We start from the raw sequence: 23,141 nt of genomic DNA on the forward strand, positions 1-23,141 counted from the left end.
GATGATAACAGAAGGTGAATAGGGGCAATCAGATTAGTTTGTTTCTGTTGTGTGTTCAGTTTGCATTCATAGGCCCCCATCTGCACTGTACCTTTAAGGCAGAATCGTACCACTTTAAACAGCATGACTGCTTCCCACAAAGAGTCCTGGGAACTGTAGTTTGTGAAGGGTGTGGAGAGTTGTTGGGAGACCCCTCACAGAACTGCAATTCCCAGAATGGCATAACAATACATTCTTCTTCCCAGGGAACTCTGGGAATTGTACCATCCCCCAACAGCCTGTCAAATAATATATCTCCTCCCACCCCCAAGAAAAGATCAGGCTTCTTCACGCCTGCCAAGTTCTTTTACCCCAAAGTTCTCACTGGAGACATTTTGGCTCCACTGTACATACAACGGTCACAATTCATTCCTGTGGGAGAAAATCAATGGCTGCACATGGCAACTTCTCATGAGCGGAAACAGACCTGCTCTCCCTGGCAGTGGGCAGTGGGTGGCTGTCTTCCACTCCTTTGAGGTCTTCTGCTTCCTTGCCTGCCCTAAATACTGTTTCCCAAGCACAAGGCAATTACAAATTGTCCCTAGAACTGGCTGGCAGCCAGTATAATGGACCACATTTTTGCGCCATCTGCAGCTTCCAAAACAGTGGTGGCTACGGGTTCCTTCAAGGACCAAACCTCTTCAGGCCCCACCGTGTCCCTCTCCATTCTAATTCTACTCTAACTAGCATATCAAGATGGCAGCCTTTAGGGCTCAGGTGCAGAACCTCAGGCATCCTTGAGGAGTGGCGTTGCTTCTCACATTGCCTGGATAGAGAAGTATCTCTGTGTAGAAACCTCTGGCTGGAACCTAGCCTGCTGTACACAGGTGAGGATCGCTCCCTTTGCTCCTCCCACTTTTCCCTCTGGCCCCGCCCACCACTGGCACTCAGAAGGTTCCTCAGGGAAGAGTGCGGCCCTCCAGCTCCAAAATCCCCCCAACCCCGCTGTCCTGTGGAGCGTGAGGTGTCTAGGTTCCTTGTTCCCAACTGTGATGTTTCATGCGACGGGAGAAGCATGAATAATTGCGCTCCTTGAAAGAGCATAACGCGCTATGAAAAACTCCTCCTGCTTCAGTCACCAGAAGTACATGTGGCACATTATGCCTCGTGTGATGGATTGAATGAGAAGGCAGCAAGGGAAGGAATCCTTGCTCTACCCAAAGCGTTGGGACTCGGAGTGTGTGATTATCCTAGCCCCTGGCAGCTGGCGAATCGGTCTGTGTCAGTTTATATATATATATGCATCCCATTTGAAGTTTGTCACTTAACAAGTGTGATTTTAAAGCTTTCTGGCGGGGATCTGTACTTGCAGATGTTTTTTTTCTTTTCCCTCCCCTTCGCTTACCATGTGTTTTAATTATTCCTGATGTTTTCGCCTATCAAATTTCACATTGCAGGCTTCTTCAAAAGAGAAGGAGAGACTGTGCAATTGTCATAACAACAAAGCTCTTCATTACCATAAGAACTTTTTGACAGCTTTATTTTTTATTTTTGGGTGGTTTTTTATATATATATTAAAAAATAGGGTTTGGGTTTTTTAAAAAACAACAACAGCCAATTACTTTTTATCAGTCTGATTCATGTTCTTCTTAAACAGATTACAGTCTCTGCTCCAGAAGTTACAAAGTGATGGGGAGAATGCATTATGCATACTTATGGAAACACACTTCTGGAAAACACAACAACAAGGAATTAGCAAGTCTATTTTCACAACAAGGCGTTGCTGGCATCTTTATCATCATTGTGACGGTTTGGGGTATTTGCAAAAGTGGGCCAGAACATATCAGCTCATTTTGCACCCACCGACGGGCAGAGGCTTTCAATTTCTGTATCTGAAACACTGGGCTCTTTTGGCCACCTCCAATGCAATGTGCTAAGCAACCCTTGAAACTGGTGCAGAGAGCACAACACTGTTGTCATGATGGTACAGTGGTATATCTGGTTACAAACTTAATTCGTTCCGGAGGTCTGTTATTAACCTGAAACCATTCTTAACCTGAGGTACCACTTTACTGTTGCCGCTGCGTGATTTCTGTTCTCATCCTGAGGTAAAGTTCTTAACCTGAGGTACTACTTCTGGGTTAGCAGAGTCTGTAACCCGAAGTGTTTGTAACCCGAGGTACCACTTTACTGTGGGAATGGGCAATAGCAAGTGCACAGGAAGTGCTCCATGGCCCTCTGTTTTAACTGTTGGCAGTGCCATGGAGTTGCTGAGGGAAGGTGAGGTAGAAATGTTTGGGAAGGCCATAGCTCATTGGAAGAGCATCGGATTTGCATGCAGAAGGTCCCAGGGTTGATCCCTGGCATCTCCAGGTACGGCTGAGAACATCCTCTTCCTTATTCCCTGGAGCATTGGTGCAGATAATATTGAATGAGATGGACCACATGGTTTGACTTAGTATAAGGCAGCTTCATATATCCCTGGATGATGATAGCTGTTGTTGTTGACATTCATGTGTTTCTGGAGTCAAGGGAGTCAAGGGAAGAGTGCAGCTTTGCGTTCAAGCTTTTGGAGAGTTACAGCACCCGCTGTGGCTGTAGAGAACAATACGGGAGAGACATGTTTTGTTGAAGGTATCCGGTTCTGCTGATGCAAGCATGCCATGGCGTTCCTCCCAGTGTCCATTCCTCCTATGTTCACTGCTGTGGAGACACAGCCTAATTTGATTGTCTCCAGGTGCTGTGGTCATCTGCAAGGGATAATAATAATAATAATAATAATAAATAAATAAATAAATAAATAATAATAATAATTTATACCCCACCCATCTGGCTGGGCTTCCCCAGCCACTCTGGGAGGGGAGTTTAACGCCGCCAGCCTTTGTGTCACATTTGCAGACATCTTTGTAACACAGAGATGGGCGGCCAATGGGCCTGATGGCTGAAGCCAGCTCCCCCTAGAGCACATCCTTGGGGGTCCTGCCATCTTCCATTCTGTGGGCATGACCAAGCCAGCGTAGACATCACTGAGACAGGAGTGTACAAAAAAGCTGGGAATGTGGGCTTGGGAGAGCACATCTTTGTTTGAGACTCGGTCCTGCCATGTGATGCCTAAAATCTTCCTGTGGAAGGCATTGAGGCATCACACACACACACACACACACATCCTTAGCTTATAGGCTTGGTGCTAATACTGCAAACTCCACCTGCCCCAGGTAACAACTGTGCAGGAGATTGGACACCTGAGCTGCAGGTGCTCAAAGGTCAAGAGCCAAATTGGACTGTAAAATGGAGAGGTGGGGAAAACAGAACCGAGGAGAAATAGAATTTCTCCATTCAGCACTCATGAGACCCGAGCTGACAGAGTACCGTAGTCTGACCGCCACCGTCGAAGCTGAATGTTGACAAATTGAAAAGGGCTCTCAAGGGGGAGAGAGATTAAGAATGACAAAAGATCCAGATTATTCTAAAGAATATAAGGGGGGAAAGGAAGTTAAATGAGTGTCAGAGTGTGCTCCATTCAAATAAGAGCTTCGCGTATGCCAGCTTGTCTCCTATTGTTTGGTAATTGCCCAATGGGACGAGAGACAATGATCAGTGACAAATGGCCCATGATAGCATTTTTTTTAAACATCCTCGAGTTTTCCGCTAATAGCAGCAATTTACCACATGGGAAACAACCTTACTATGGAATGGGGTTGAGGGTTAGCCAACGAACCCAGGCAGAGGCTAGGATTTAGGCCAAACTGGGCAAATACTTGTTAAATAAGCATGTGTACACTGATTTGCCAATACAGTGGGCTTGTGGGGGGTCACTTTAGAATCCCCTCCCCTGCCTTAGCTACCTGTGCTCTGGTCTTCCCTTGTCTCAGCCTAGATCCAGCACCGACCTACAATAGGGGGGTCACCTTTGTGTGCAGGTCCTGGGGGCTAACTGAGAGACGAGGTCCGAGTCCAGTCCAAGGTCAATGGTGCGGTATGGAGGCTGTCCGTCAAAGCTGTAGCTGGGTCCAAGGCAGGGAGTTGGGTGAGGTCAGGAACTCTGGCAGAAGAGCAGGACAGGGTGCAGGCAGGAACAGGCTAGCAACAACGTTGCTCCCACAACCTGGGACTGGGGCTGACTGGCTTTTATCTGCCCTGAGGCATAGGGTGGCTCCAGTCCACAGGTGACTCGCCTCTCCTGGCCAGGAGGCGAGCACTCCTCCTGCAGGAACTTAGTTCCCTCCGCCTCTCTGCCCTGAGCCTCTGTAGCTCAGGAGAGGCTGGAGGGTTACCGGACCGGGCAACCTCCTCTTCCCCTGACGGGGCTGAGAATGGAGCACCTGCAGGCAATGGGTCCTCCATCAACTCAGGGGCCAGAGCAGAGTCAGCTGGTGCCTGCACCTGAGGATCCAGCACAGGTGAGGACCCTTCAGGCTCAGGCCCCAGCCCCGGCTCAGCTGGTTCTGGAGGTGGGGACTCCTGTGCAGGCTGGGATTCCTCAGGTTCAACCTCTGAGTCCGAATCCCAGGCCATCACACCTTGGGTCCCAAACTCTACAGCACAAGGTGGTGCACTTCAGATGTTGTTGGACTACAAATCCCATCAGCCCCTGCCGGTATGGTCAATGGTTGAGAATGATGAGAGTTGAAGTCCAACAACACCTGGAGATCAGCACGTGTGCTCTACAGGGTTGCTCAAGAAGATAACGATGGAGGGAATATCACTTCAGATCTGAGTACAGCCCATGCACTTGTGACTAAAGCCTGCAAAAGTTTGCACTGCCTCATGGACACTCTTAAAACTCACAGGCATCCAGCTGAATGTTGGAAGATTCAGGACGTATAACAGAAACGACTTCTTCACACAGTAGATAAACTAGGGAACTCGCTTCTCCAGGAGGCAGTGAGGGCCACCAACTTGCAGGTCTTGAAAAGAGGATGGACAAATTCGTGGAGGAAAAGGCTATCAATGGCTACTAGCCATGCTGACTATGCTCTGCCTCCATTGTCAGAGGCAATAATGCTTCCCCAGTACCTGTTGCTGGAATCCACAGGAGGGGGAGAGTGCTCTTTCGCTTGGGTCCTGCTTACAGGTTTCCCCACAGGCATCTGGTTGGCCACTGAAAAGAGGATGCTGGGTAAATGGCAGACCCACTTATGGAAAGAGGATTGTGGGCCGCCATGACCCTCAAAGTGTCTCTATTTTCCAGGGACAGTCACAGATTTACAGAGGCTGTCCCAGTTTCTGATCTGATACCGGAAAGTTCATTTTTCCTTAGGACGTCCCTATTTTCATCAGAGAAATGTTGGAGAGTATGAGATGGGCCATTGACCTGATCTAGGTAAAGGTAAAGGGACCCCTGACCATTAGGTCCAGTCACAGATGACTCTGGGGTTGCGGCGCTCATCTCGCTTTACTGGCCGAGGGAGCCGGTGTACAGCTTCTGGGTCATGTGGCCAGCATGACTAAGCTACTTCTAGCGAACCAGAACAGCGCACGGAAAAGCCGTTTACCTTCCCGCCGGAGCGGTACCTATTTATCTACTTGCACTTGATGTGCTTTCGAAGTGCTAGGTTGGCAGGAGCCGGGACTGAGCAACGAGAGCTCACCCCGTCACGGGGATTCGAACCGCCAACCTTCTGATTGGCAAGCCCTAGGCTCAGTGGTTTAGACCACAGCACCACCCGCGTCCCTTGACCTGATCTAGCAGGGCTCTATCTTGTGTGCTTTTTTAAACAATAAAACCAGCAGGGAGGCAGAAAACATGTTTTATTTATGGAGGATGCTTCCTCTGCGTGCGCGATTCCTGTGGCACACGTAAGAAGTGCCTGGCTCTTTCCCTTTGAGAGATATAGTTCTGGTTCAGTTGTTACATGAGATGGTGTGGGTGACAATTATTTAATTATGTCAACTACACACATACAAGACGTTGCATTAGGAAACACATATGCACCATCTGTTGGGTACCATGATTTAGCTGTAGGCGTACAGGAGTGGAGACTTGCGGGCATTGACTATTCTGGGAGGCTATAAATGCAAAGCCTCGCCTGCTGAGCATTAGCAAGGGGGGCACGGGGAGGCAGAGACACATTTGGAGGGACAGTTACTATTACAGCTTTGGAAAGATGTTGATTTTGACAATCAATAAGCGGCATCCACTTAGCGCGAGCCGCTTTCAGAAATAAGCAGGTCGTTTTTACGAGCTAGCGAGATGCAATTCGAAAAGAGAAGCATCCAAGATGGTATAAATAGCAAGGCAGTTTTTGCAGGCTAAGGTAAGGCTGGCCAACTTATTGAGTTCAGGGGAAAGCTGGGCGGAAAAACCTATCAGGAGTTGGGAGGTCTGTAGGACTTGCAAGCCAGGATCTGTATGAATGGGATCCTGGCTCCCTACTGCATGGCCAGGCAGACGGCAGGTCAGGACACTCCTATAGCAGCCCAAAGTCCTCCTCCCATAAGTGATATGGGAAGTAATAATAATAATAATTTATTATTTATACCCCGTCCATCTGACTGAGTTTCCCCAGCCACTCTGGGTGGCTTCCAATCGAGTGTTAAAAACAATACAGCATTAAATATTAAAAACTTCCCTAAACAGGGATGGAGAAAGGTGTGTATAACTTCCATCTGACAGGATGGAGAAAAGTGTGTGAAGAAATCTCTGCCTTTTTCAAGACTGCACCATAGTAAGAATCACACCTATTGCTCCACCCACTTTCCTCTCTGGCCACACCCACCATTGACATGTGGCCCCTGGAAGACTCTTCCTTCAGCACCACTGATTGATAGGATTGCAATCATGGTGTATTTAGGATTGCAGCCTAGGGTAGAGTAGGATAGGGTGATCTGGCACTAAAACCAAGGACTTGGGGGTCCCCACTGGACCCCCAAATCCCTCACTGCCAGGTTGTGTGTGTGGTGTTTTTTTTTTAAAGAATCACATCATTCAATTTACCCCAATTTATTTAAATCTGTTCTTTTATTTCAAGTGCTAATTGCCTTTCATAACAAACAGCCTCTTCAGCTACAATTACTGGCACTGCACTAGACAGGCATCCAGAAAGTGTGGCTCGAGGCGAAAAAGGTTGCCTTGGTTACCTAGACCCCCCCCCCCCCGCAAATGCTTAATGCTTGCATCTCATGCCTGTATTCCCTGATACATGTGATTCAATAGCATGTTGGGGGGGGGTCTTACTTTTCTCCAGTCTCGCTCCATGCCTCTGACACATGTGGACTCACACCTTAATCCATGGATGCCTCAGGACTAAGAAACACACACACCTGGCAACAGATGCTGTTCCATGCTCCTGTTCCCACAAAACGCTGGTCCCATGCTCACTACAATATTCATTTCAAGTGCTCTCATGCCACTTCAACTGGCCTGGCCAAAGAATTCTGGGAACTGTAGTCTTGTTAAAGGTCCTGTGACTTATTAGAAGACCGTTCACAGAAGTACAGTTCTCAGCACCCTTCACCAACTACAAGGTGAGCTCAAAACCAATCCAAAAGCCATGAGAATGAGATTGTCAAAATGGAAGCCGCTTTCTTCGGGGGAACTTGCAAAAGGGGGAACGACAGAGTTCCAAAGAGTACTATTTTTTTTATTTAATGACAATTGTTGGTAATTAAAGGATTGAAGAAATAGGACTGTCTTAGAGTTATGCTTAGATGATCCAGCGCTGACGTCCTTCTGGCGGTTCCCTCGCTGCGAGAAGTGAGGTTACAGCGAACTGGGCAGAGGGCCGTCTTGGTGGTGGTGCCCACCCTGTGGAACGCCCTCCCACCAGATGTCAAGGCAATAAGCGACTATTTTACTTTTAAAAGACAACTGAAGGTGGCCCTTTTTAGGGAAGTTTTTAATGTTTGAGGCTGTACTGTTTTTAATATTTGGTTGGAAGCCACCCAGAGTGGGTGGGGAAACCCGGCCAGATTATTATTATTATTATTATTATTATTATTATGGCAGTAATGGCATGATACAAACTTCTCTATGGGGCGGGGTGTTCCAAAAGGAAGGTGCCACCACAGAAAAGGCCCTCTCTCTTCACTTTGGGGAGTCTCCACAAGAAGACCATCCCCTTTCGCTTTTGTTTGTTCTTGCTCTGTTGCTCTTGTAGAAAAGCAGGGTGGGTGTTGGGTGCTCCTACCCAGAGGCAGATTTGGAGTGACTAGTTCTGCCACACTGGGCACCAAGGTTAGGGGGCACCACAACTATGATGTAGTGAACTGAGCAGGACAGAAGGCGAGAGGCGGGTGACACAGAATTTTGGTCTCACACAGGGCGCTGTTGAAATTTGAAAGACCAAAGTCCACCCTTGCTCCTACCACTGAGCCATAGGAGCCAACTTCTAGGGGCCAAGGTCCCTTTGTGTCAGGGACCGTGCTGAGGAGGTCTGCACTGAAGAAGAATGGTCGGAGCCACACCCTCCCTTTGATGTGTCAGAACAGAAAGCTCAGAGGGTACAAACTCAGATTACAAAACATAGGAGTGACATGGATTAATAGGGACGGGGAGAAAACCTTAATTGGGAGCACCACCATTCTGGTTAGAGGCTTTCTTTTATCCTTCACTGTGTTTATTAAAGAAACTAACTAGTAAAAATTCCCTTTTGTTTGATCTGCTCATTTCCGGCCAGGAGGGAGGTAGCCGATTCCCCGAAGCCTGACACTTTGGGGCCTCCAATAAAATATTTGAGGGGGCCAGGGCCCCCCAAAGTTGATGGACATTGCCATTCAAATGAGGTGTGTGCACCCTGACTTGCGATGGATTAGGTGGGGCAGCACTTACCTGCTCCCCACAATATTTTATTCAAGTTGGCACCCCGGCCCTGAGCTATAGTAGAGGAGAAAGAAAACAAGACTCCAGATTCTGTGCACTGGACCTAGATTTCCTGCCCTACACCCTGTAAACATTTTTTTTTTAAGAAAAAGAGAGAAAATATTAATAATTACAGGGCAGCAGGGTACACTACAAAGTGCAGTGCCAGCAAGACCCAACTAACCGCCATCTTTAACGGCACATTAATGTCACAGGTCTCTGCTCTGAGCCCTTTAAGTATCTAGCAATGCCCCTATGAAGAAGCCAGATGACCGCAGGCCTGAACGGTGGAAGACAGACCTCTTTGATGTGCCATCAAGCAGAGCTCTTAAAGAACCAGACGCTCATGGCTGGTTGGGAACTGACAAGCTTACCTTCCCGTAATTGCTGGAGCAGTAGTTGGAATCTCCTTGAATTACAATATCATTTCAATTAAGAAACATGCAGGGTGGGGAGGGGGGTAAGAGAGGAAGAGGACTGTGCATCTGAAATAGCAGCTCCTTTGTAGACACAGCTGGTCTGTGTTAAAATTTTAACTGTTGCTTAAGATTCCATTTCTTAATTAGAGATAAAACTTTAAAACAGCCCAGCTGCCATCAAAGCTCAGCATCTGGTATGGAGGCGTGAAGGAGGTGAGAACTGATGGAAAGGGGTCCCTGGGGAGCAGAGAAGCAGGGAAGCGGGGGGGGGGGGGAGAGAGATATGGACATTTGAAAGTGGTTCCTGGAGTGGCTAGTTTGCTCAGCCGTTCCTAAGAGACATTGCAGATCTATTTTTGTTCAGGACACTGTGTGTGTGCTGGATCGAAGCCATCAGGAGGGGATATCAGTTAGGCAATATGGGGGTGGATAGCAAGACAGATTGCTCCATGGCGCAAAAAACCACACCCACTGATATCTGCCAAGGGTGCAAGAACCAGGCGTTGAGGAATCCGAATCTAGCATGCTGGTGGTTTATCATGCCATACGAAATTTTATAGGTTTTCAGGCAAAGGTATTAGACTGGAAGACACGTGAGCAGTGTGGGGTCTCAGCAAACTGGCTTTCTTCTGGGAAACGGATCTGAAGTTAAGCTCACAGTATAAAGACCACTTTGCAAGTTCTCTCCCATTTAGGTAAAATTGCAAACTGCTAATTTTTGAATTACCTTGAGTTATCAGTGACAAGCCACCCAAGCACTTAATGGCTGTCAAGCGTATGACTGACAAATCTGCGTGGCTTTCTCTTGAGAAACCAGCCATTGTTCCATATTAGTGGTAACTGAAAAGCCCTCCTCCTGAGTAGACTGGATTATGCACTTTTGTGTTGGGGATTAGCGATGATTTGATGTACTCTTTCAGTGCTATATATTAAATGGCACTTACGCATTCAGCGCAAGTGGTTTCATTAGGATCAATTATTTTATTTGCTTGCCACTTTCCGTTGGGACCAAACTGAAGAATTCACTTTGCATAAGAATTGGCTATCAGTTTTAAATTAGCTTTAACAAAAAATGGTGCAGCCAGCCTACTCAAAAACCCTTCCGTTCTCAAAGTCTCCGCTGCTTTCTTGAAGGCCCCAAAGGAATTGGCATGGGGAGCCTATCAGATAAAAATTCCTGCCACTCAGTTGTGGTGGTTATGATGTGCCACCTCTACTTAACTGGCAAGTAGCAATGGTGCAGTAGCGACTGACCTTGGGAAAGACTGCAAGGACCACTGCTGCTGCTCTTTCAGAGCTGCTGTGCTGTCCAGCATCTCAGAGCAATATAGAGGTAAGAAGAGGAAGGAAATGTCCTTGCTCCCACCTCCACAGATGCCAAGAAGTAAACGGAAGGGCTGGTTGGGTGCTTTGGAGCATGAGGAGGGCTGGCAGAGTCAGAGAGGAAGAAACAGGAAAATCTTCTATGGCTTGGATTTTGATCTGAGCCGGAAAATGATTTGGTGGGGAAAGAAGCTTCAGCTTAAAAGTTTGCTGTTTCTTTCGAAGTGGGCTTTAACACCAAGGTTGCAGGTTCGAGTGCCTTATGGGACAGCTGCATACTCCTGCATTGAACTAGTTGATCCTCAGGGTCCCTTCAAACTCCACGATTCTATAATTCTATGAAGTTCTGAAGTTTTCAAGCAAAGCTCTGATGGATTTTCCAATGTCACTAAAAAGGTGTTGCAGGCAACCGAGGAGTCTCATGTCCCCATTTAATAGAGGCATCCCATTACTCACTGCTGGAAACTGGCTGCTAGACTAAACAAACTGCTGGATTAAGGCTCCAATCCTACGCACGCTTACCTGAGAGTAATTTCAATTGAACTCTTTTTCTTTCTTCTGAGGAGAAACATATAAGTTTGCCTTGTTAATGTGTTTTTGTTTTGATCCTGCAAAACAATGCTTCTATTCTTACTCACATTTATTCTTGCATTTAAATCCTTCAGGCCTCTGAAGGAGGAAAGCAATACAGGGCAGTTGAGAATTACTGGATAAGAGCAGTTTTTCTGCAAACAGAAGGGAAAGTGTTGACTTGGACACCCGACAGAAAGACAATCTTTTCATTGTCCCACAGAGCCAACCTGGCCCGACCCCCGAGAGCCATCTTAAGCTGCTCTAAATTTTATCCGCCAGTTGTTTGAATTTACTCGTCAACACACCGTGTCAACATGAGAAAGTGACCATATTTTTATTTTAACAATTTAGATGACTTTTTGCAGGGTGTCCCCCCTCCCTTTGCTAGGAGGGGAAAAGAAGGTGGGAGAAGCTCTCTAGATCTCTTTTCGCTTTGGAGTGTTGGCCTCATTTTTTCCCTTGTAAAGATGTCTCAATTTATAGATTTTATTTTGTACTCTTGTCTTGAAGACAGAATGTATGTGGTTGCTTTTTTTTGCATTTGCTTTTTTTTTTAGTCCCCCTTTCTCTGTTCTGTCACTTCTAATTCACAGTTGCTAAGCATTCCAAGAGCTCACCAGAGGGACCCTCTCATAGTGTGATTTGAAAACTTTCAGATAACACCTACCAACAGAAGCACCATATGCTCTGAAGTTTCACGATGCACCAACAGGAGCATTCCATATAGCGTTTGAACAAAATTCCCAAAGATAGCATCCTTTGCTACCAACAAAGGCCTCTTTCTTAGGGTTATATATCCCATGCTAGCCAAATGTTACAGCATCTCCTGCCCCTGCTCCCCCTCCATTTTATACTGTTCCTGGTCTGCACAATTGCACCACACAGGTGCCATTTAGGAGTGGGAGAAAGGTTTTAGGGAGGGGAATAAGATTATGCAAGATCCAGTGGCCTGCTGTTGAATATATTCAAGGTCAGAGTGCCAAAAAATAATAATTTAAGAGCAATAGCTGTGAATATTGTGTGTGTGTGTACGCGTGCATAAGCATTAGCTGTGAATTTTGTATATAAGTATTCCAGTAACTATAGCAGTGTTATCAGATAGTCACCCTTAAATAAAAAAAGGGGGGAGGATTTATGCCTTTGGCATGCATCCCTAATACATAGGCCTGTTTTCTTATTTAGGATAAAGGATGGGAGCTTCTACAAAAATGTTCCAGGTGTGAAGTGCTCCCTGTTCAAGATCCAGCCTGATGAAGGATTTCGGGCAACTTGAAAGCTTGCAGATTATTCTGTAACAGGTTGCTTGGTCTAATAAAAGATATTGCCCTCATATGGAGAGAGATAAATATTGTGGGGCAGCAGCAGCAGCCTTGAACTTTGAGGAATGTGAATGTTTGAAGGAACAACTCCTGCGCATCATAGCCAGCGTTGAAAGTGGAAGAGGGAGACTTGTGATGAATGCAAGTATAGAATTTTGCTCCGGTTCCCTAAGCTTTGTTTTGGGGCTGCAAACCCAGGATCTCAAATGAGTGTAGAAGCCACAGGAAGTTAAAGTCAGCTCAATACTGGCTCTTTTTCCGACGAGTGCTGACTTGTACAGTGCCTGTTTTCTAAACCACTGTTGCTTTCTCATTTGTGCAGTGTATTTTTAGGTGCACACTCACAACAAAATCTCTTTCCAGATGTTCAGCCAACCTATAGAAGGGTAGAATTAGAACGGCGACCATGGCCCTGACCTCCATGTAGTCTCTAATCCCCCAAACACATATGATGAAAATGGGGGTGAGGACATTAACTCTACCCTCCTTCCATGCCTAGTTGCTCTATGTTTATTTATTACTATCTTTATATCTTGCCTTTCATCCAAGGAGCTCCAGGTAGCATACATGATACCCTCCCTCCCCATTTTGTGAGGTAGGTTAGGCTGGAAGATGGTGACTGGCCCAAGGTTACCCAGTGAGCATTTGAACTTGGGTCTCCCTGGTCCATTCTGACTCGCTAATCCAGAAGTGGGAAAGGTGTGGATGCTGCTGGACTACAGCTCCCATCAGCCACTGCCAGCATGGGTAATGATCAGGGTTGATGGGAATTGTAGTCCAACACTTGGAGGGTGAATGTTCCCACCCTTACTGTAACTACACTGGCTGCAGGCCTCTATGAGATGGAGGAAGGGAAATCTAGAACCCTGGTTCTAAATTGCACGGCAAATCCACCAGAGCCCAAAAGGCTCCCTGCTTCAGAAGTTATTCCTCCTCTTCATGAAGGGTGATGGAAATAGAAGCTTGCTCATCCTCTCTCCCTCCAAACATTTCAAATTTAAACACCTGGACAGGGTTAATGGTTTAGAACAATCAGAAGAACATGGAGTGATCAGGGCAGAAGATTGTCAGGAGAGAGCCGGCAGTAAATCACACTGTGCAAGTTGGAGTTAACTCTTTATTAGCAAGAACATGGTCAGCACAGACTTGGCAGAGTATCAGGCCTAATGAGCACAGCAGTTCATCCCTGGAACGTCTTTCCCCGTGAATCAGTTGCTGAGAATGAAAGCTCCCGCTTCCTCAGTGCCATCTAAGTCCCCTCCTGTCTGGGGGTTTTCTCAAGCAATTGGGGACTGTGCCTGCGTGTAGCCAACCTCTCTTCCGCCCTTTTCTTTTTTAAAAATACATTTTTATTGCGGTTTGATAATTGCTAATTCCATATATCATCTACCAATATCCAATCCCAGCTTACCATTACATTTACAATCTTCTCCCTCCCCACCTGACTTCCCTCAACTTCCCCTTCTGGTTTATTACATTACTTGTTATATTCTGCATGTATATATACTACTGGGTGTTGTTACAATGTCGTCCTCCATGTTTAAACTCAATAAAATTGTGAAAGTTTATTCAAATCCTGCCAATGAATCAATTTCTTTTTGTTGTTTCTGCAAATAGGTTGTAAACAGTTCCCATTCCTTTTTGAAGTCACTGTTACCTTTTTCATGTAATTTGTCTGTTAACTTTGCTAACTTTGCGTAGTTCATCAATTTTTCTTGTCATTGTTCTTTCGTTGGTATTTCTCCAGACTTCCAATTTTTAAAGTTCTTGCCGTGGTTGTCGCATATAAAAATAGCTTGCATTTCCCCTTTGGTAATTCTTAACCTAGAACACCTATCAAAAAAGCTTCTGGCTTTTTCATAAATAATATTTTAAACATTTTTTCCAATTTGTTGTATATCATTTCCCCAATTTTTTTTATATGTCTACATTCCCACCACATATGGTAAAAGGTACCTTCCTTTTCTTTACATCTCCAACAGGTCTTTGATTCTGTTCTGTACATTTTAGCCATTTTTACCAGTGTAATATACTATCTATACATCATTTTCATGTAATTCTCTTTCAGCAATATGCAGTCCATGAATTTCAAATTCACTTTCCACAGTTTCCCCCAATCTTCAATTTGTATGTTATGCCCTACACCAGGGGTCAGCAACCTTTTTCAGCCATGGGCCGGTCCACCGTCCCTCAGACCATGTGGCAGGCCGGACTATATATTTTTGGGGGGGGATGAACGAATTCCTATGCCCCACAAATAACCCAGAGATGCATTTTAAATAAAAGGACACATTCTACTCATGTAAAAACACGCCGATTCCTGGACCGTCCGCGGGCCGGATTGAGAAGGCGATTGGGCTGGATCCGGCCCCCAGGCCTTAGGTTGCCTACCTCCCGCCCCCTCCACCTGTTCCAGTAACACCTGAGAAGAACTGCAGTGATTTGTGAAGACTTCAGACTCTCCGCAGAGCCTGAAAATGGGATGAATGACCTCTTCACCCTGACATTCAGAAGACATCTTAAGGCAGCCCTGTTCAGGGAAGTTTTTAATCTGTGATATTTTAATGTATTTCTGGTTTTTATGGAAGCCGCCCAGAGTGGCTGGGGAAACCCAGCCAGATGGGCGGGGTACAAATAATAAATTATTATTATTATTATTATTATTCACCCACCAAACTGACCACCTCCGTCGATGATAGTGGTGGCCACATTAAAATCTAATTGCCTCCACGTTGGAATTGTGACCGAATTCCAAGGTCAGCTGGTGAATTTTCTCGCTCCCATCCCCATCGGCTTCATCTGTTGTGACATGTGGATTTCTTTGCTCTCTCTCTCACACTGATAATTCCATGTACCCTTTTTTGATAATAAGATGGAGCATTGAGGAATATCTTTTTGAATCAATCAAAAGCAAACTCCACATAAAACACAAGCTGTTCCCTTTGTGGTTAATTTTCATCCAGCTGCACTTAACTACTGATGGAGCCAGCAGAGAAAACTACTTGGCAACATTTCCTAATTAGGGGACGTTAATTACTGCTAAATACTATACAATTTCAATGTTAGAAGAGTTCATCTCCATCAATGTTATTACAGTACTAAAGGAATTAATAATGATTTCAGACTTGGAAACTGTTGCCAAAGTACCCATTAGTTCAGAGTTTTAAAAGTGGTTCAACAATGCAGTTTCAATATATGCACTTCACAAAAGGCTCGGAGCCAGTCATTCTCTGTGCTTCCATCAGACAGTGAGAGAGGCCTGCAACCCTGGATTTGACAAGTTATTTCAAATAAATATGCGAGCTTCAGCCTCTCTTGCCTCTGTAAACCTCTCATGTAAGCTATTGTCTCTTTCTTTCCCAATCAAAATCCTTCCTGCGGTCTTTTCCTTACTTCGCTAGATCGAACTCTCATTTCCCAGGACAAATACTTTCTTTCAGCCAGTGCATCCCAGAATGCACCTCTCAGGTGGGTGCCATTGAAGGCTGGTGCTCCCAGTGGTGGAAGAAGCCTCTCCGGCACTTAGGGGGTGCTGAGGGGTGGGGCGAGCTGCCCAGAGGCGCAAGTATGGCACCTGTATGGATTGCCCCATATGGACTGTGCATGTGTGGCAGCCTGTAAGACGCTGTGTGTGCCCTCGGCTACTCTACAGCTGGGGGAGGGAGGGAGGCAGCAGGCCATCTTGTCACACCCCCAGGGTGGCACCTGGGACGGACCACCCCCTGCCCCCCTTCATACACCCCTGGGCGCTCCCCCACCCGGCTTCTTGCCTTTACATACTTCCAAGAAGCCCAAAACAAACATTTCAAGTCAAAATGGAAGCTGGTCAACGTGTGTGAGGCTTCACTTTGTTTTCAGATCTTTGACTCCACCTAGCTCCCAGCCACAATTGACCAAACTATGGGGCAGGACCTATTCATATTTCCATTTCTGCCTAGGACTTTTCCTCTGAGGCCAACTCCAGATTTAATGTGGCCTTCACAAAGTGCCCTCAGTGGACCATCTCTAGGTTCATGAACGTTCACGAGTTTACCTAGCAGGTGTAACGGGCTGCTAAAAACTGCCATTTCAAATTTCCCACAATGCACCACAGCACTGCACCATAGGAAATTGTAAAAAGTGGAGTTGCTGATGAGAGGGTTTGGGGTTTTTCTTAGCACATAACGCACACAAGCTCCTATATAAAGCCTTGGAGAATCAGACAGAAGATCTGTCAAATCTAAGCATCTTGTTCTGAGCAGTAGCCGACCAGATGCCTCCACAAGGGCTGGGGGAGAAATTGGGGTTGGTTTGCAAATTCAGTTCTCCAAAGGCTGTGATGCAGTTCACCATCAAGAAGTTGTGTACAAAAATGCACAAACTGAAAGGAAAGTGTGCATAAAAATGAAGGCAGTGAAACAAACACACAATTGCATTCTATTTGTGTAAGTTGCATACAAAAATGCTGATGATTTTATGTGAGGATGTTCTTGAGGTTAAGACTGATCACAACCTGATGTGGAAATGTGGCAAGCTGAACTTTAGCTAGGGAAAACACAGGGGTGCCAACTTGAATAAAAACTGGGGGGGGGGGAGTAAGCCCCACCCTGCATAATCGATCACATGACGCAGCATGGACACACTATTTAAATGGCGACACCCACCAACTTTAGTGGGTCCCTTTCCACCCCTTTGGAGTTGGCTCCTATGTACCGAGAGAAACAAAAATGGCAGATTTATCTATCCCTGAGCTCTAAAGCTCCAAATCAAACCATGTAGGGAAAGGTCCCAACTGGTATACAGCATATGAATATGGAGGTTCAATATAGCTGTTATGGCCTTAGTTTTTGATAAGACGTCTTCTTGGGAAACAGGGCCCCTCCAGATGTTGCCAAACTACAATGCCCATCCTCCCCGACCATGAGCTATGGGGCAGGGATGGGGGCTGTAGTCGAACTTGTTCACTATGTGTGCAAGATGCCATGGGTTTTCTTATGGGGTGTGTGAAAAAGTTCTCCATTTTGTCGGCCCTGAATCTACTGTCAAATCAGCTTCTTTGGATGACCTCAAAGAGGGAGCAGAAACCTCGACCCATTTTCTCTCTTTTTTTTTAAACTTCTTTTTATTCATTTTCTGTAATTAAACAACAATAAAAAGGAAAATACAAACAAAAAATAGCCCACACATACCAAAGAAAAAGGCAAACATCATCCAAAGCAAAATACCTACACCAACCAAAAAACAGACATTAAATGACAACAAATAACGGTTGACTTCCCTCCCTCTCGGTTTTGGATTATGTGAAAATTAAAACCATTCTGCAGTTTTTCGTTTTATGACGTCTACACATCGCAAGAGTTATATTAAACCTACTGTAATTTTTATATCTCTAGAGTTTGTTTCCATATATGTTATGAATTTAGACCAATCGTCAATAAACTTTATGCCTTTTTCTGTCTGATGTTCTGCGTCATTTTTGCCAAATCCATGTACTCAAACAATTTAATTTGCCAGTCTTTAACGGTCGGGATATTTGGGGTTTTCCAGTTTTGTGCTAACAAAATCCTGGCAGCTACAATTGCATATTGAAACATTATATGATCTTCTTTCTTGATCTCCTCTCCAATCATTCCCAGAAGGAAAGCTTCGGGCTTTTTGACAAAGGTGTATTTAAGTATTTTCTTTAGTTCATTGTAGATGGAATCCCAATTTTTTTTTAACTTCTTCACATTTCCACCACATGTGGTAGAAGCTCCCCTCTTTGGATTTACACTTCCAGCACCTTTTGTCGCCAGTCTTATACATTTTTTGCAATTTCACAGGAGTGATGTACCAACGATACATCATCTTTTCCGTATTTTCTCTGAGGGCAGTACAGGCTGTAAATTTCATTCCTTTAGTCCACAACTTCGTCCATTTTTCAAAATCCAAATTATATCCAATATCTATAGCCCACTTTACCATGACCTCTTTAACCTCTTCGTCCTTCCTCTACCCATTTTCTCAATGTCATGAGTACTTCTATAAAACTCCACCCCTCACCCCAACCCCACAAACATCTTTGATGACCCTTTTCCCCACCACCTCTAAAGCCCAAAGTCCCAAATTCTGCGGCTGTCATTCAAAAGGAGCTTTCTCCAAGCTCCTGATCATTTTCCTCGTCCTTTTCAAGCTCAACAACCCCCGTCTTTGAGGTGGAATGTCCAGAACTGTGTATATGACAGTTTTATTTCCAATCCTCTCTTCTAATAATCCCTAGCAATGAATCTGCCTTTCTCCCAGCTAATGTACCAAGCAGTAACAGCTAGCCTAAAATCTCATATAGGACACAAACAGAATAATTTTTCTTCTTCTATGCGAGTTTAGAGCAGCCAGGATATTAGCTCAAATGGCCATTAGGCATTTTAAACATGATGTCCTTTTGTACAGTTAGAATCCTCTTGGTTCTCATCTGCCCTATTAAAGAATTGACCAGATGGAGATTTTCCTCCCCTCCCCCCCCCCAGCAAATCCTCATCTTTTCTTTCTGCACAGGTTGTATTTAATTAAAAATGATTCTTCCTTTTAATCCTACCCCTGACATTTTATCTATCATCCAGATGTTACCACTGATCATTTCAGCACAGAATCAGCAGGATAAAACTTACTTCTATTCTCTGAAGTGGGGGGGGGGGGGAAACCAAAGTTGCAACTGAGCAAATTAAGTTATGGAGGTAGCTTCTTCTGTTCCGGTCCTCCTCAAAGTTATGAAGAGCCAGGCTTTATGGATCAACTTGGCTGACATGAGTGGATGGAGGGCGAGGAGAAGCAATGCTTGGGGAGAAGCAAAGTTATTACCCCCAAACTGAGATTTATCTACTAAGAATGTCAGAGCCCAACTGAAGCCCATGCGCCTGATATTAGAGGCTGCTGCTTCTCGATTTGTTGTTGTTCAGTCGTTTAGTCGTGTCAGACTCTTCGTGACCCCATGGACCAGAGCATGCCAGGCACTCCTGTTTTCCACTGCCTCCCGCAGAACACTGTCCAACCATCTCATCCTCTGTCGTCCCCTTCTCCTTGTGCCCTCCATCTATCCCAACATCAGGGTCTTTCTGAGGCCTAGGAATTTGTTTTCCATACCAGCGCAAAACTGAGCTCACAAACCTTTCACACACAAGTGTGTTCCCGATTAGCTTTCTAGTTTTCTAGTTATTTAGATGCAGGAAGTCCTGTTACTGTTCCTGTTAAACTGGGAGTCAGAAATCCTTGCCAAGCTACTACAGATCACTCAAGAGATTGACCAGTCTACCCGTCTTCATCTCAAATTTGGGTCTCCAGCTGGACTACAACTTCCATCACCCCTGACCACTGGGGCTGCTAGCTGTTAGTGCATGAGCATCTACTCTTAGATTTTCTTTATATAAATAAATTTTTATTAGTTTTTTTTAATATATCATTTTCAAATAATCAAACATACTTTTACATCTTATACAGTTCTTTTGACTTCCATCAATCACATCTGAAAATTTTCCTCTCTAATCACTTAATATACATTTCTTACTTCCACTATTACCTTTAAATCTCATAACTAATCTCTCTTCTTTCTCTATTTGCAATATTTCATATATTTCTCCTGACAAAACTTCTTGTAGTCCTAATAGCGTAATTTGTTGATTACAATTACTCTTCAAATAGTTTGTATATTTCCTCCAATCTTCTGCAAATCTCTGGTCCCGCCGGTTTCAAATCCTTCCAGTCATTTTGTCTAATTCTGCGTAGTCCATTAATTTTGTCTGCCGTTCTTCTTTCGTCAGAGTTTCCTACTCTTAGATTTTCATTTCTGTCTGCAGAAGTTCTTTTTACAGACGTTTTCCTGCATCTTTTACTTCTTTGCAGCAGCAGCAGCATTCCAGCTATCTCTTAGTGAAATTCCCATTACAGGAATAAACACCATTTGGTTCGGTTTCTCAGAGTCTTTATTATTTACAGAACTTTACATTGGTCATTAATAAAGGGAGGGGAAAGCAAATAAAGAAACACCATCTTTTTCTCTTTTTAGCCATCCAGCCAGAGACTCATTCACATACAGTGGTACCTTGGGTTAAGTACTTAATTCATTTTGGAGGTCCGTACTTAACCTGAAACTGTTCTTAACCTGAAGCACCACTTTAGCTAATGGGGCCTCCTGCTGCTGCCACGCCGCCGGAGCCCAATTTCTGTTTTCATCCTGAAGCAAAGTTCTTAACCCGAAGCACTATTTCTGGGTTAGCGGAGTCTGTAACCTGAAGTGTCTGTAACCTGAAGCATATGTAACCCGAGGTACCACTGTACTCATTTACACTGACCCAGACTTAGTTGATTGTATTCCCTGATAAGGACACCTGTTGCTAGGGAAAATTTCCGTTGACTAGCATCTTGTCCAAGGCCATTTACAAGTTTCTTCTAGAATATTCCAACACTAGCTAGGTTTGATGGGAGTTGTAATCCAACAATAGCTGCAGACCCAAGTTTTGAGAAACACTGTTCTAGGCAGTACTGAAATCATGCACCCCTCTTTTTTAAAAAGCAAGCCAAACATTTCTTTTTGAGTTGGCAGTTCCACGCAATGGTGGCAGTGGGAACTGGAAGTCTAAGAGAGAAAATAGAAAAAAATCTGAAGTCTGCCCAGCGCCTGAGCCCCACTTCCTTCCCCAGCAGAAGGCAGCAACAAAATAAGGCACAAAGCTCGTGGTGGCCTGATCTTTAGAAAGGTAGCGATTATTTTTAGTTAAATTGCATGTGCACGGTAATTAATCTCAAGCGAAACAGGAGAACAATCCCTGCACAGAATATTTTTTTTATTTAAACATATGTTCTTAAAATGTCAAGCAATTTATTTCTGCAAAGTTAGAACTTGAGACAAGATTTCATAAAATATAATCCCATCCTTTAAAAAAAAAACCCACCAGAGGCTCAGATTTAAGGCATGTGTAACAATTTTTTACAGTATTTGTACACGATTCCTCCCTCCATCAGCCTACAAAGAATTAAAAGGACTTTAAAAGCAAATGGGAAATTTGTGGACAGGTCTGCGTACTGCATTTCAGAGTTCTGTTGAGTTCCTGTATGTGCAATGCTCTCTGCAAAAGCTGGAGAGGTTTCCAGCTCAAGAGCAGGTTGTGTCGCTTGCATGCCTGTCAGGATTGCTCATTCAGAAAAATCTCCCAAATATCTCAATGAATGGGGAAGCTGCAGCCCTTTACCTGTGCTCCAGAATCACTGGGCTCAGCTCCATGGCATGTGCTTGTAGACTCTTGCATAAGGGTGCAGCTGAGGTTTGGTTATGGTTTTAGCAGCCCACAAATGCCATGCACCCTGCTGGATCTCAAAAAAGTAGAGTATCCTGTACAATGTGCAGTACAGTAGGTTGCAATCCAGAAAGACAGACAGACAGACAGACAGACACAGAGAGAGAGAGGGGGGGAGGGAGGGAGGGAGGGAGGGAGGGAGGAAGGAAGGAAGGAAGGAAGGAAGGAAGGAAGGAAGGAAGGAAAGAAGGAAGGAAGGAAGGAAGGAAGGAAGGAAGGAAGAAAGGAAGGACACATTGCAAGGTGCATGTCTGTGTCTGTGTAGGGGGGTGAGGCAAATTGTTGAAGCCCCAACAAGCTCAAGATGACAATAATTCAACCATCCATGGCTCTGTTTTTCAGCACATCATGGGATACAGCAGCCTTCTCCAACCCAGTGCTCTCCAGATGTTCTAAGACTCCAACTCCCATCATTCCCAGGATGCATGGCCAATGGTGAAGGACGATGGGAGTTGTAGTCCAAGGCACTTGGAAGACCTGAGGCTGATTTAGATCCGTATAAACCAATCTCTTTTTGTTCTTGTTTAGACTAAGAACACCTCCCCGGCTCCCACTGAATACATCAAAAGTTGCTTCTGAGACTCTGGAGACTTTCAGATATCACTTGCAATTCAGTTTAGGTGGCAGGTGGGCGTAAATAAGAGCGTCTTCTTTTTAATGCCTGCTGCTTGCATTATTTTGTGAACAGACCTGAAGCCTGAAGCCCAGCATTAGAGAAGGGGGAGGCAGTCTGAGACATCTGGCTCTCAAAAGAGCCTGCAACAGTGTCCATCCTGATACTGGAGACCATGTTATAGTTTATTTCGGTACCACCTTAAGGCACCCTATGCAATGGGGAAGAAGGGGGGGGGGTAGGAAACACCAGTACAGAAAACAAACCCATTAATACAAAATTCGCACTAAATCAATAATTTGATCATCTCTTTGCCCCACTCCCCTCCTGCTGGTATTAATGTTAGTGTATGAGGCACAGCAAAATTGACCTGGAAAAACCTTCAAAATCCAGAGTTTCTCTTAGAATCATGAGCACTTGTCCAGCTTGGTGAAAAAGTGAGTCAGAAGCCCCTTGCCCTTTAATCCTTTCCCGAGCACATCCTGGACTTGTTTGCAGGAAAGGATTTGAGGACGTCGCTTCCTTAAGCCTCTTCTGTGTATCCCCTTTTTCTTCTTTTTCCTTCTCTCTCGTTCATATCATGAATTAGTCACTGGTCTAAGCCATAGGCAGGTCATAGGAAGCTGCGTATCTGCCGGTCACATGGTGGTAAATCTGCAGAGTGGGAGGAGGGCAGTTGGGGAGGAAACGAGTTTACCGGAGCAGCAATGGAAAAGATGAAATTAAACAGGTGTAACAAAGCCGACAAATTAAGGGCAGGTTAACAAGAAGGCGGATGCCATTTATAAACTTTTAATTACTCGCGCCGAT

General features: G+C 45.0%; 1 protein-coding gene and 1 long non-coding RNA gene across 2 annotated transcripts in view; both read right to left on the reverse strand.

Annotated features, from left to right (window-relative positions):
- Window positions 1–2,511: 2,511 nt before the first annotated feature.
- On the reverse strand, window positions 2,512–14,801 carry LOC309352076. Its single transcript, XR_014161089.1, has 2 exons — window positions 13,308–14,801; window positions 2,512–2,729 (listed from the first exon to the last, which is right to left on the reverse strand). It is a non-coding gene; the product is annotated as an uncharacterized lncRNA (long non-coding RNA).
- A 5,523-nt stretch (window positions 14,802–20,324) lies between these two features.
- DERA (deoxyribose-phosphate aldolase) overlaps window positions 20,325–23,141 on the reverse strand; it is a 49,099-nt gene continuing 46,282 nt past the window's right edge. The window contains exon 9 of the mRNA XM_081880160.1: window positions 20,325–22,985. Coding sequence (XP_081736286.1) covers window positions 22,929–22,985 — 57 coding nt within the window. The 3' untranslated portion in view covers window positions 20,325–22,928. The remainder of the gene's footprint in view (window positions 22,986–23,141) is intronic.

Source organism: Podarcis erhardii (assembly GCF_964252035.2).
Source record: "Podarcis erhardii genome assembly, chromosome: 10".
NCBI classification, from domain to species: Eukaryota; Metazoa; Chordata; class Lepidosauria; order Squamata; family Lacertidae; genus Podarcis; species Podarcis erhardii.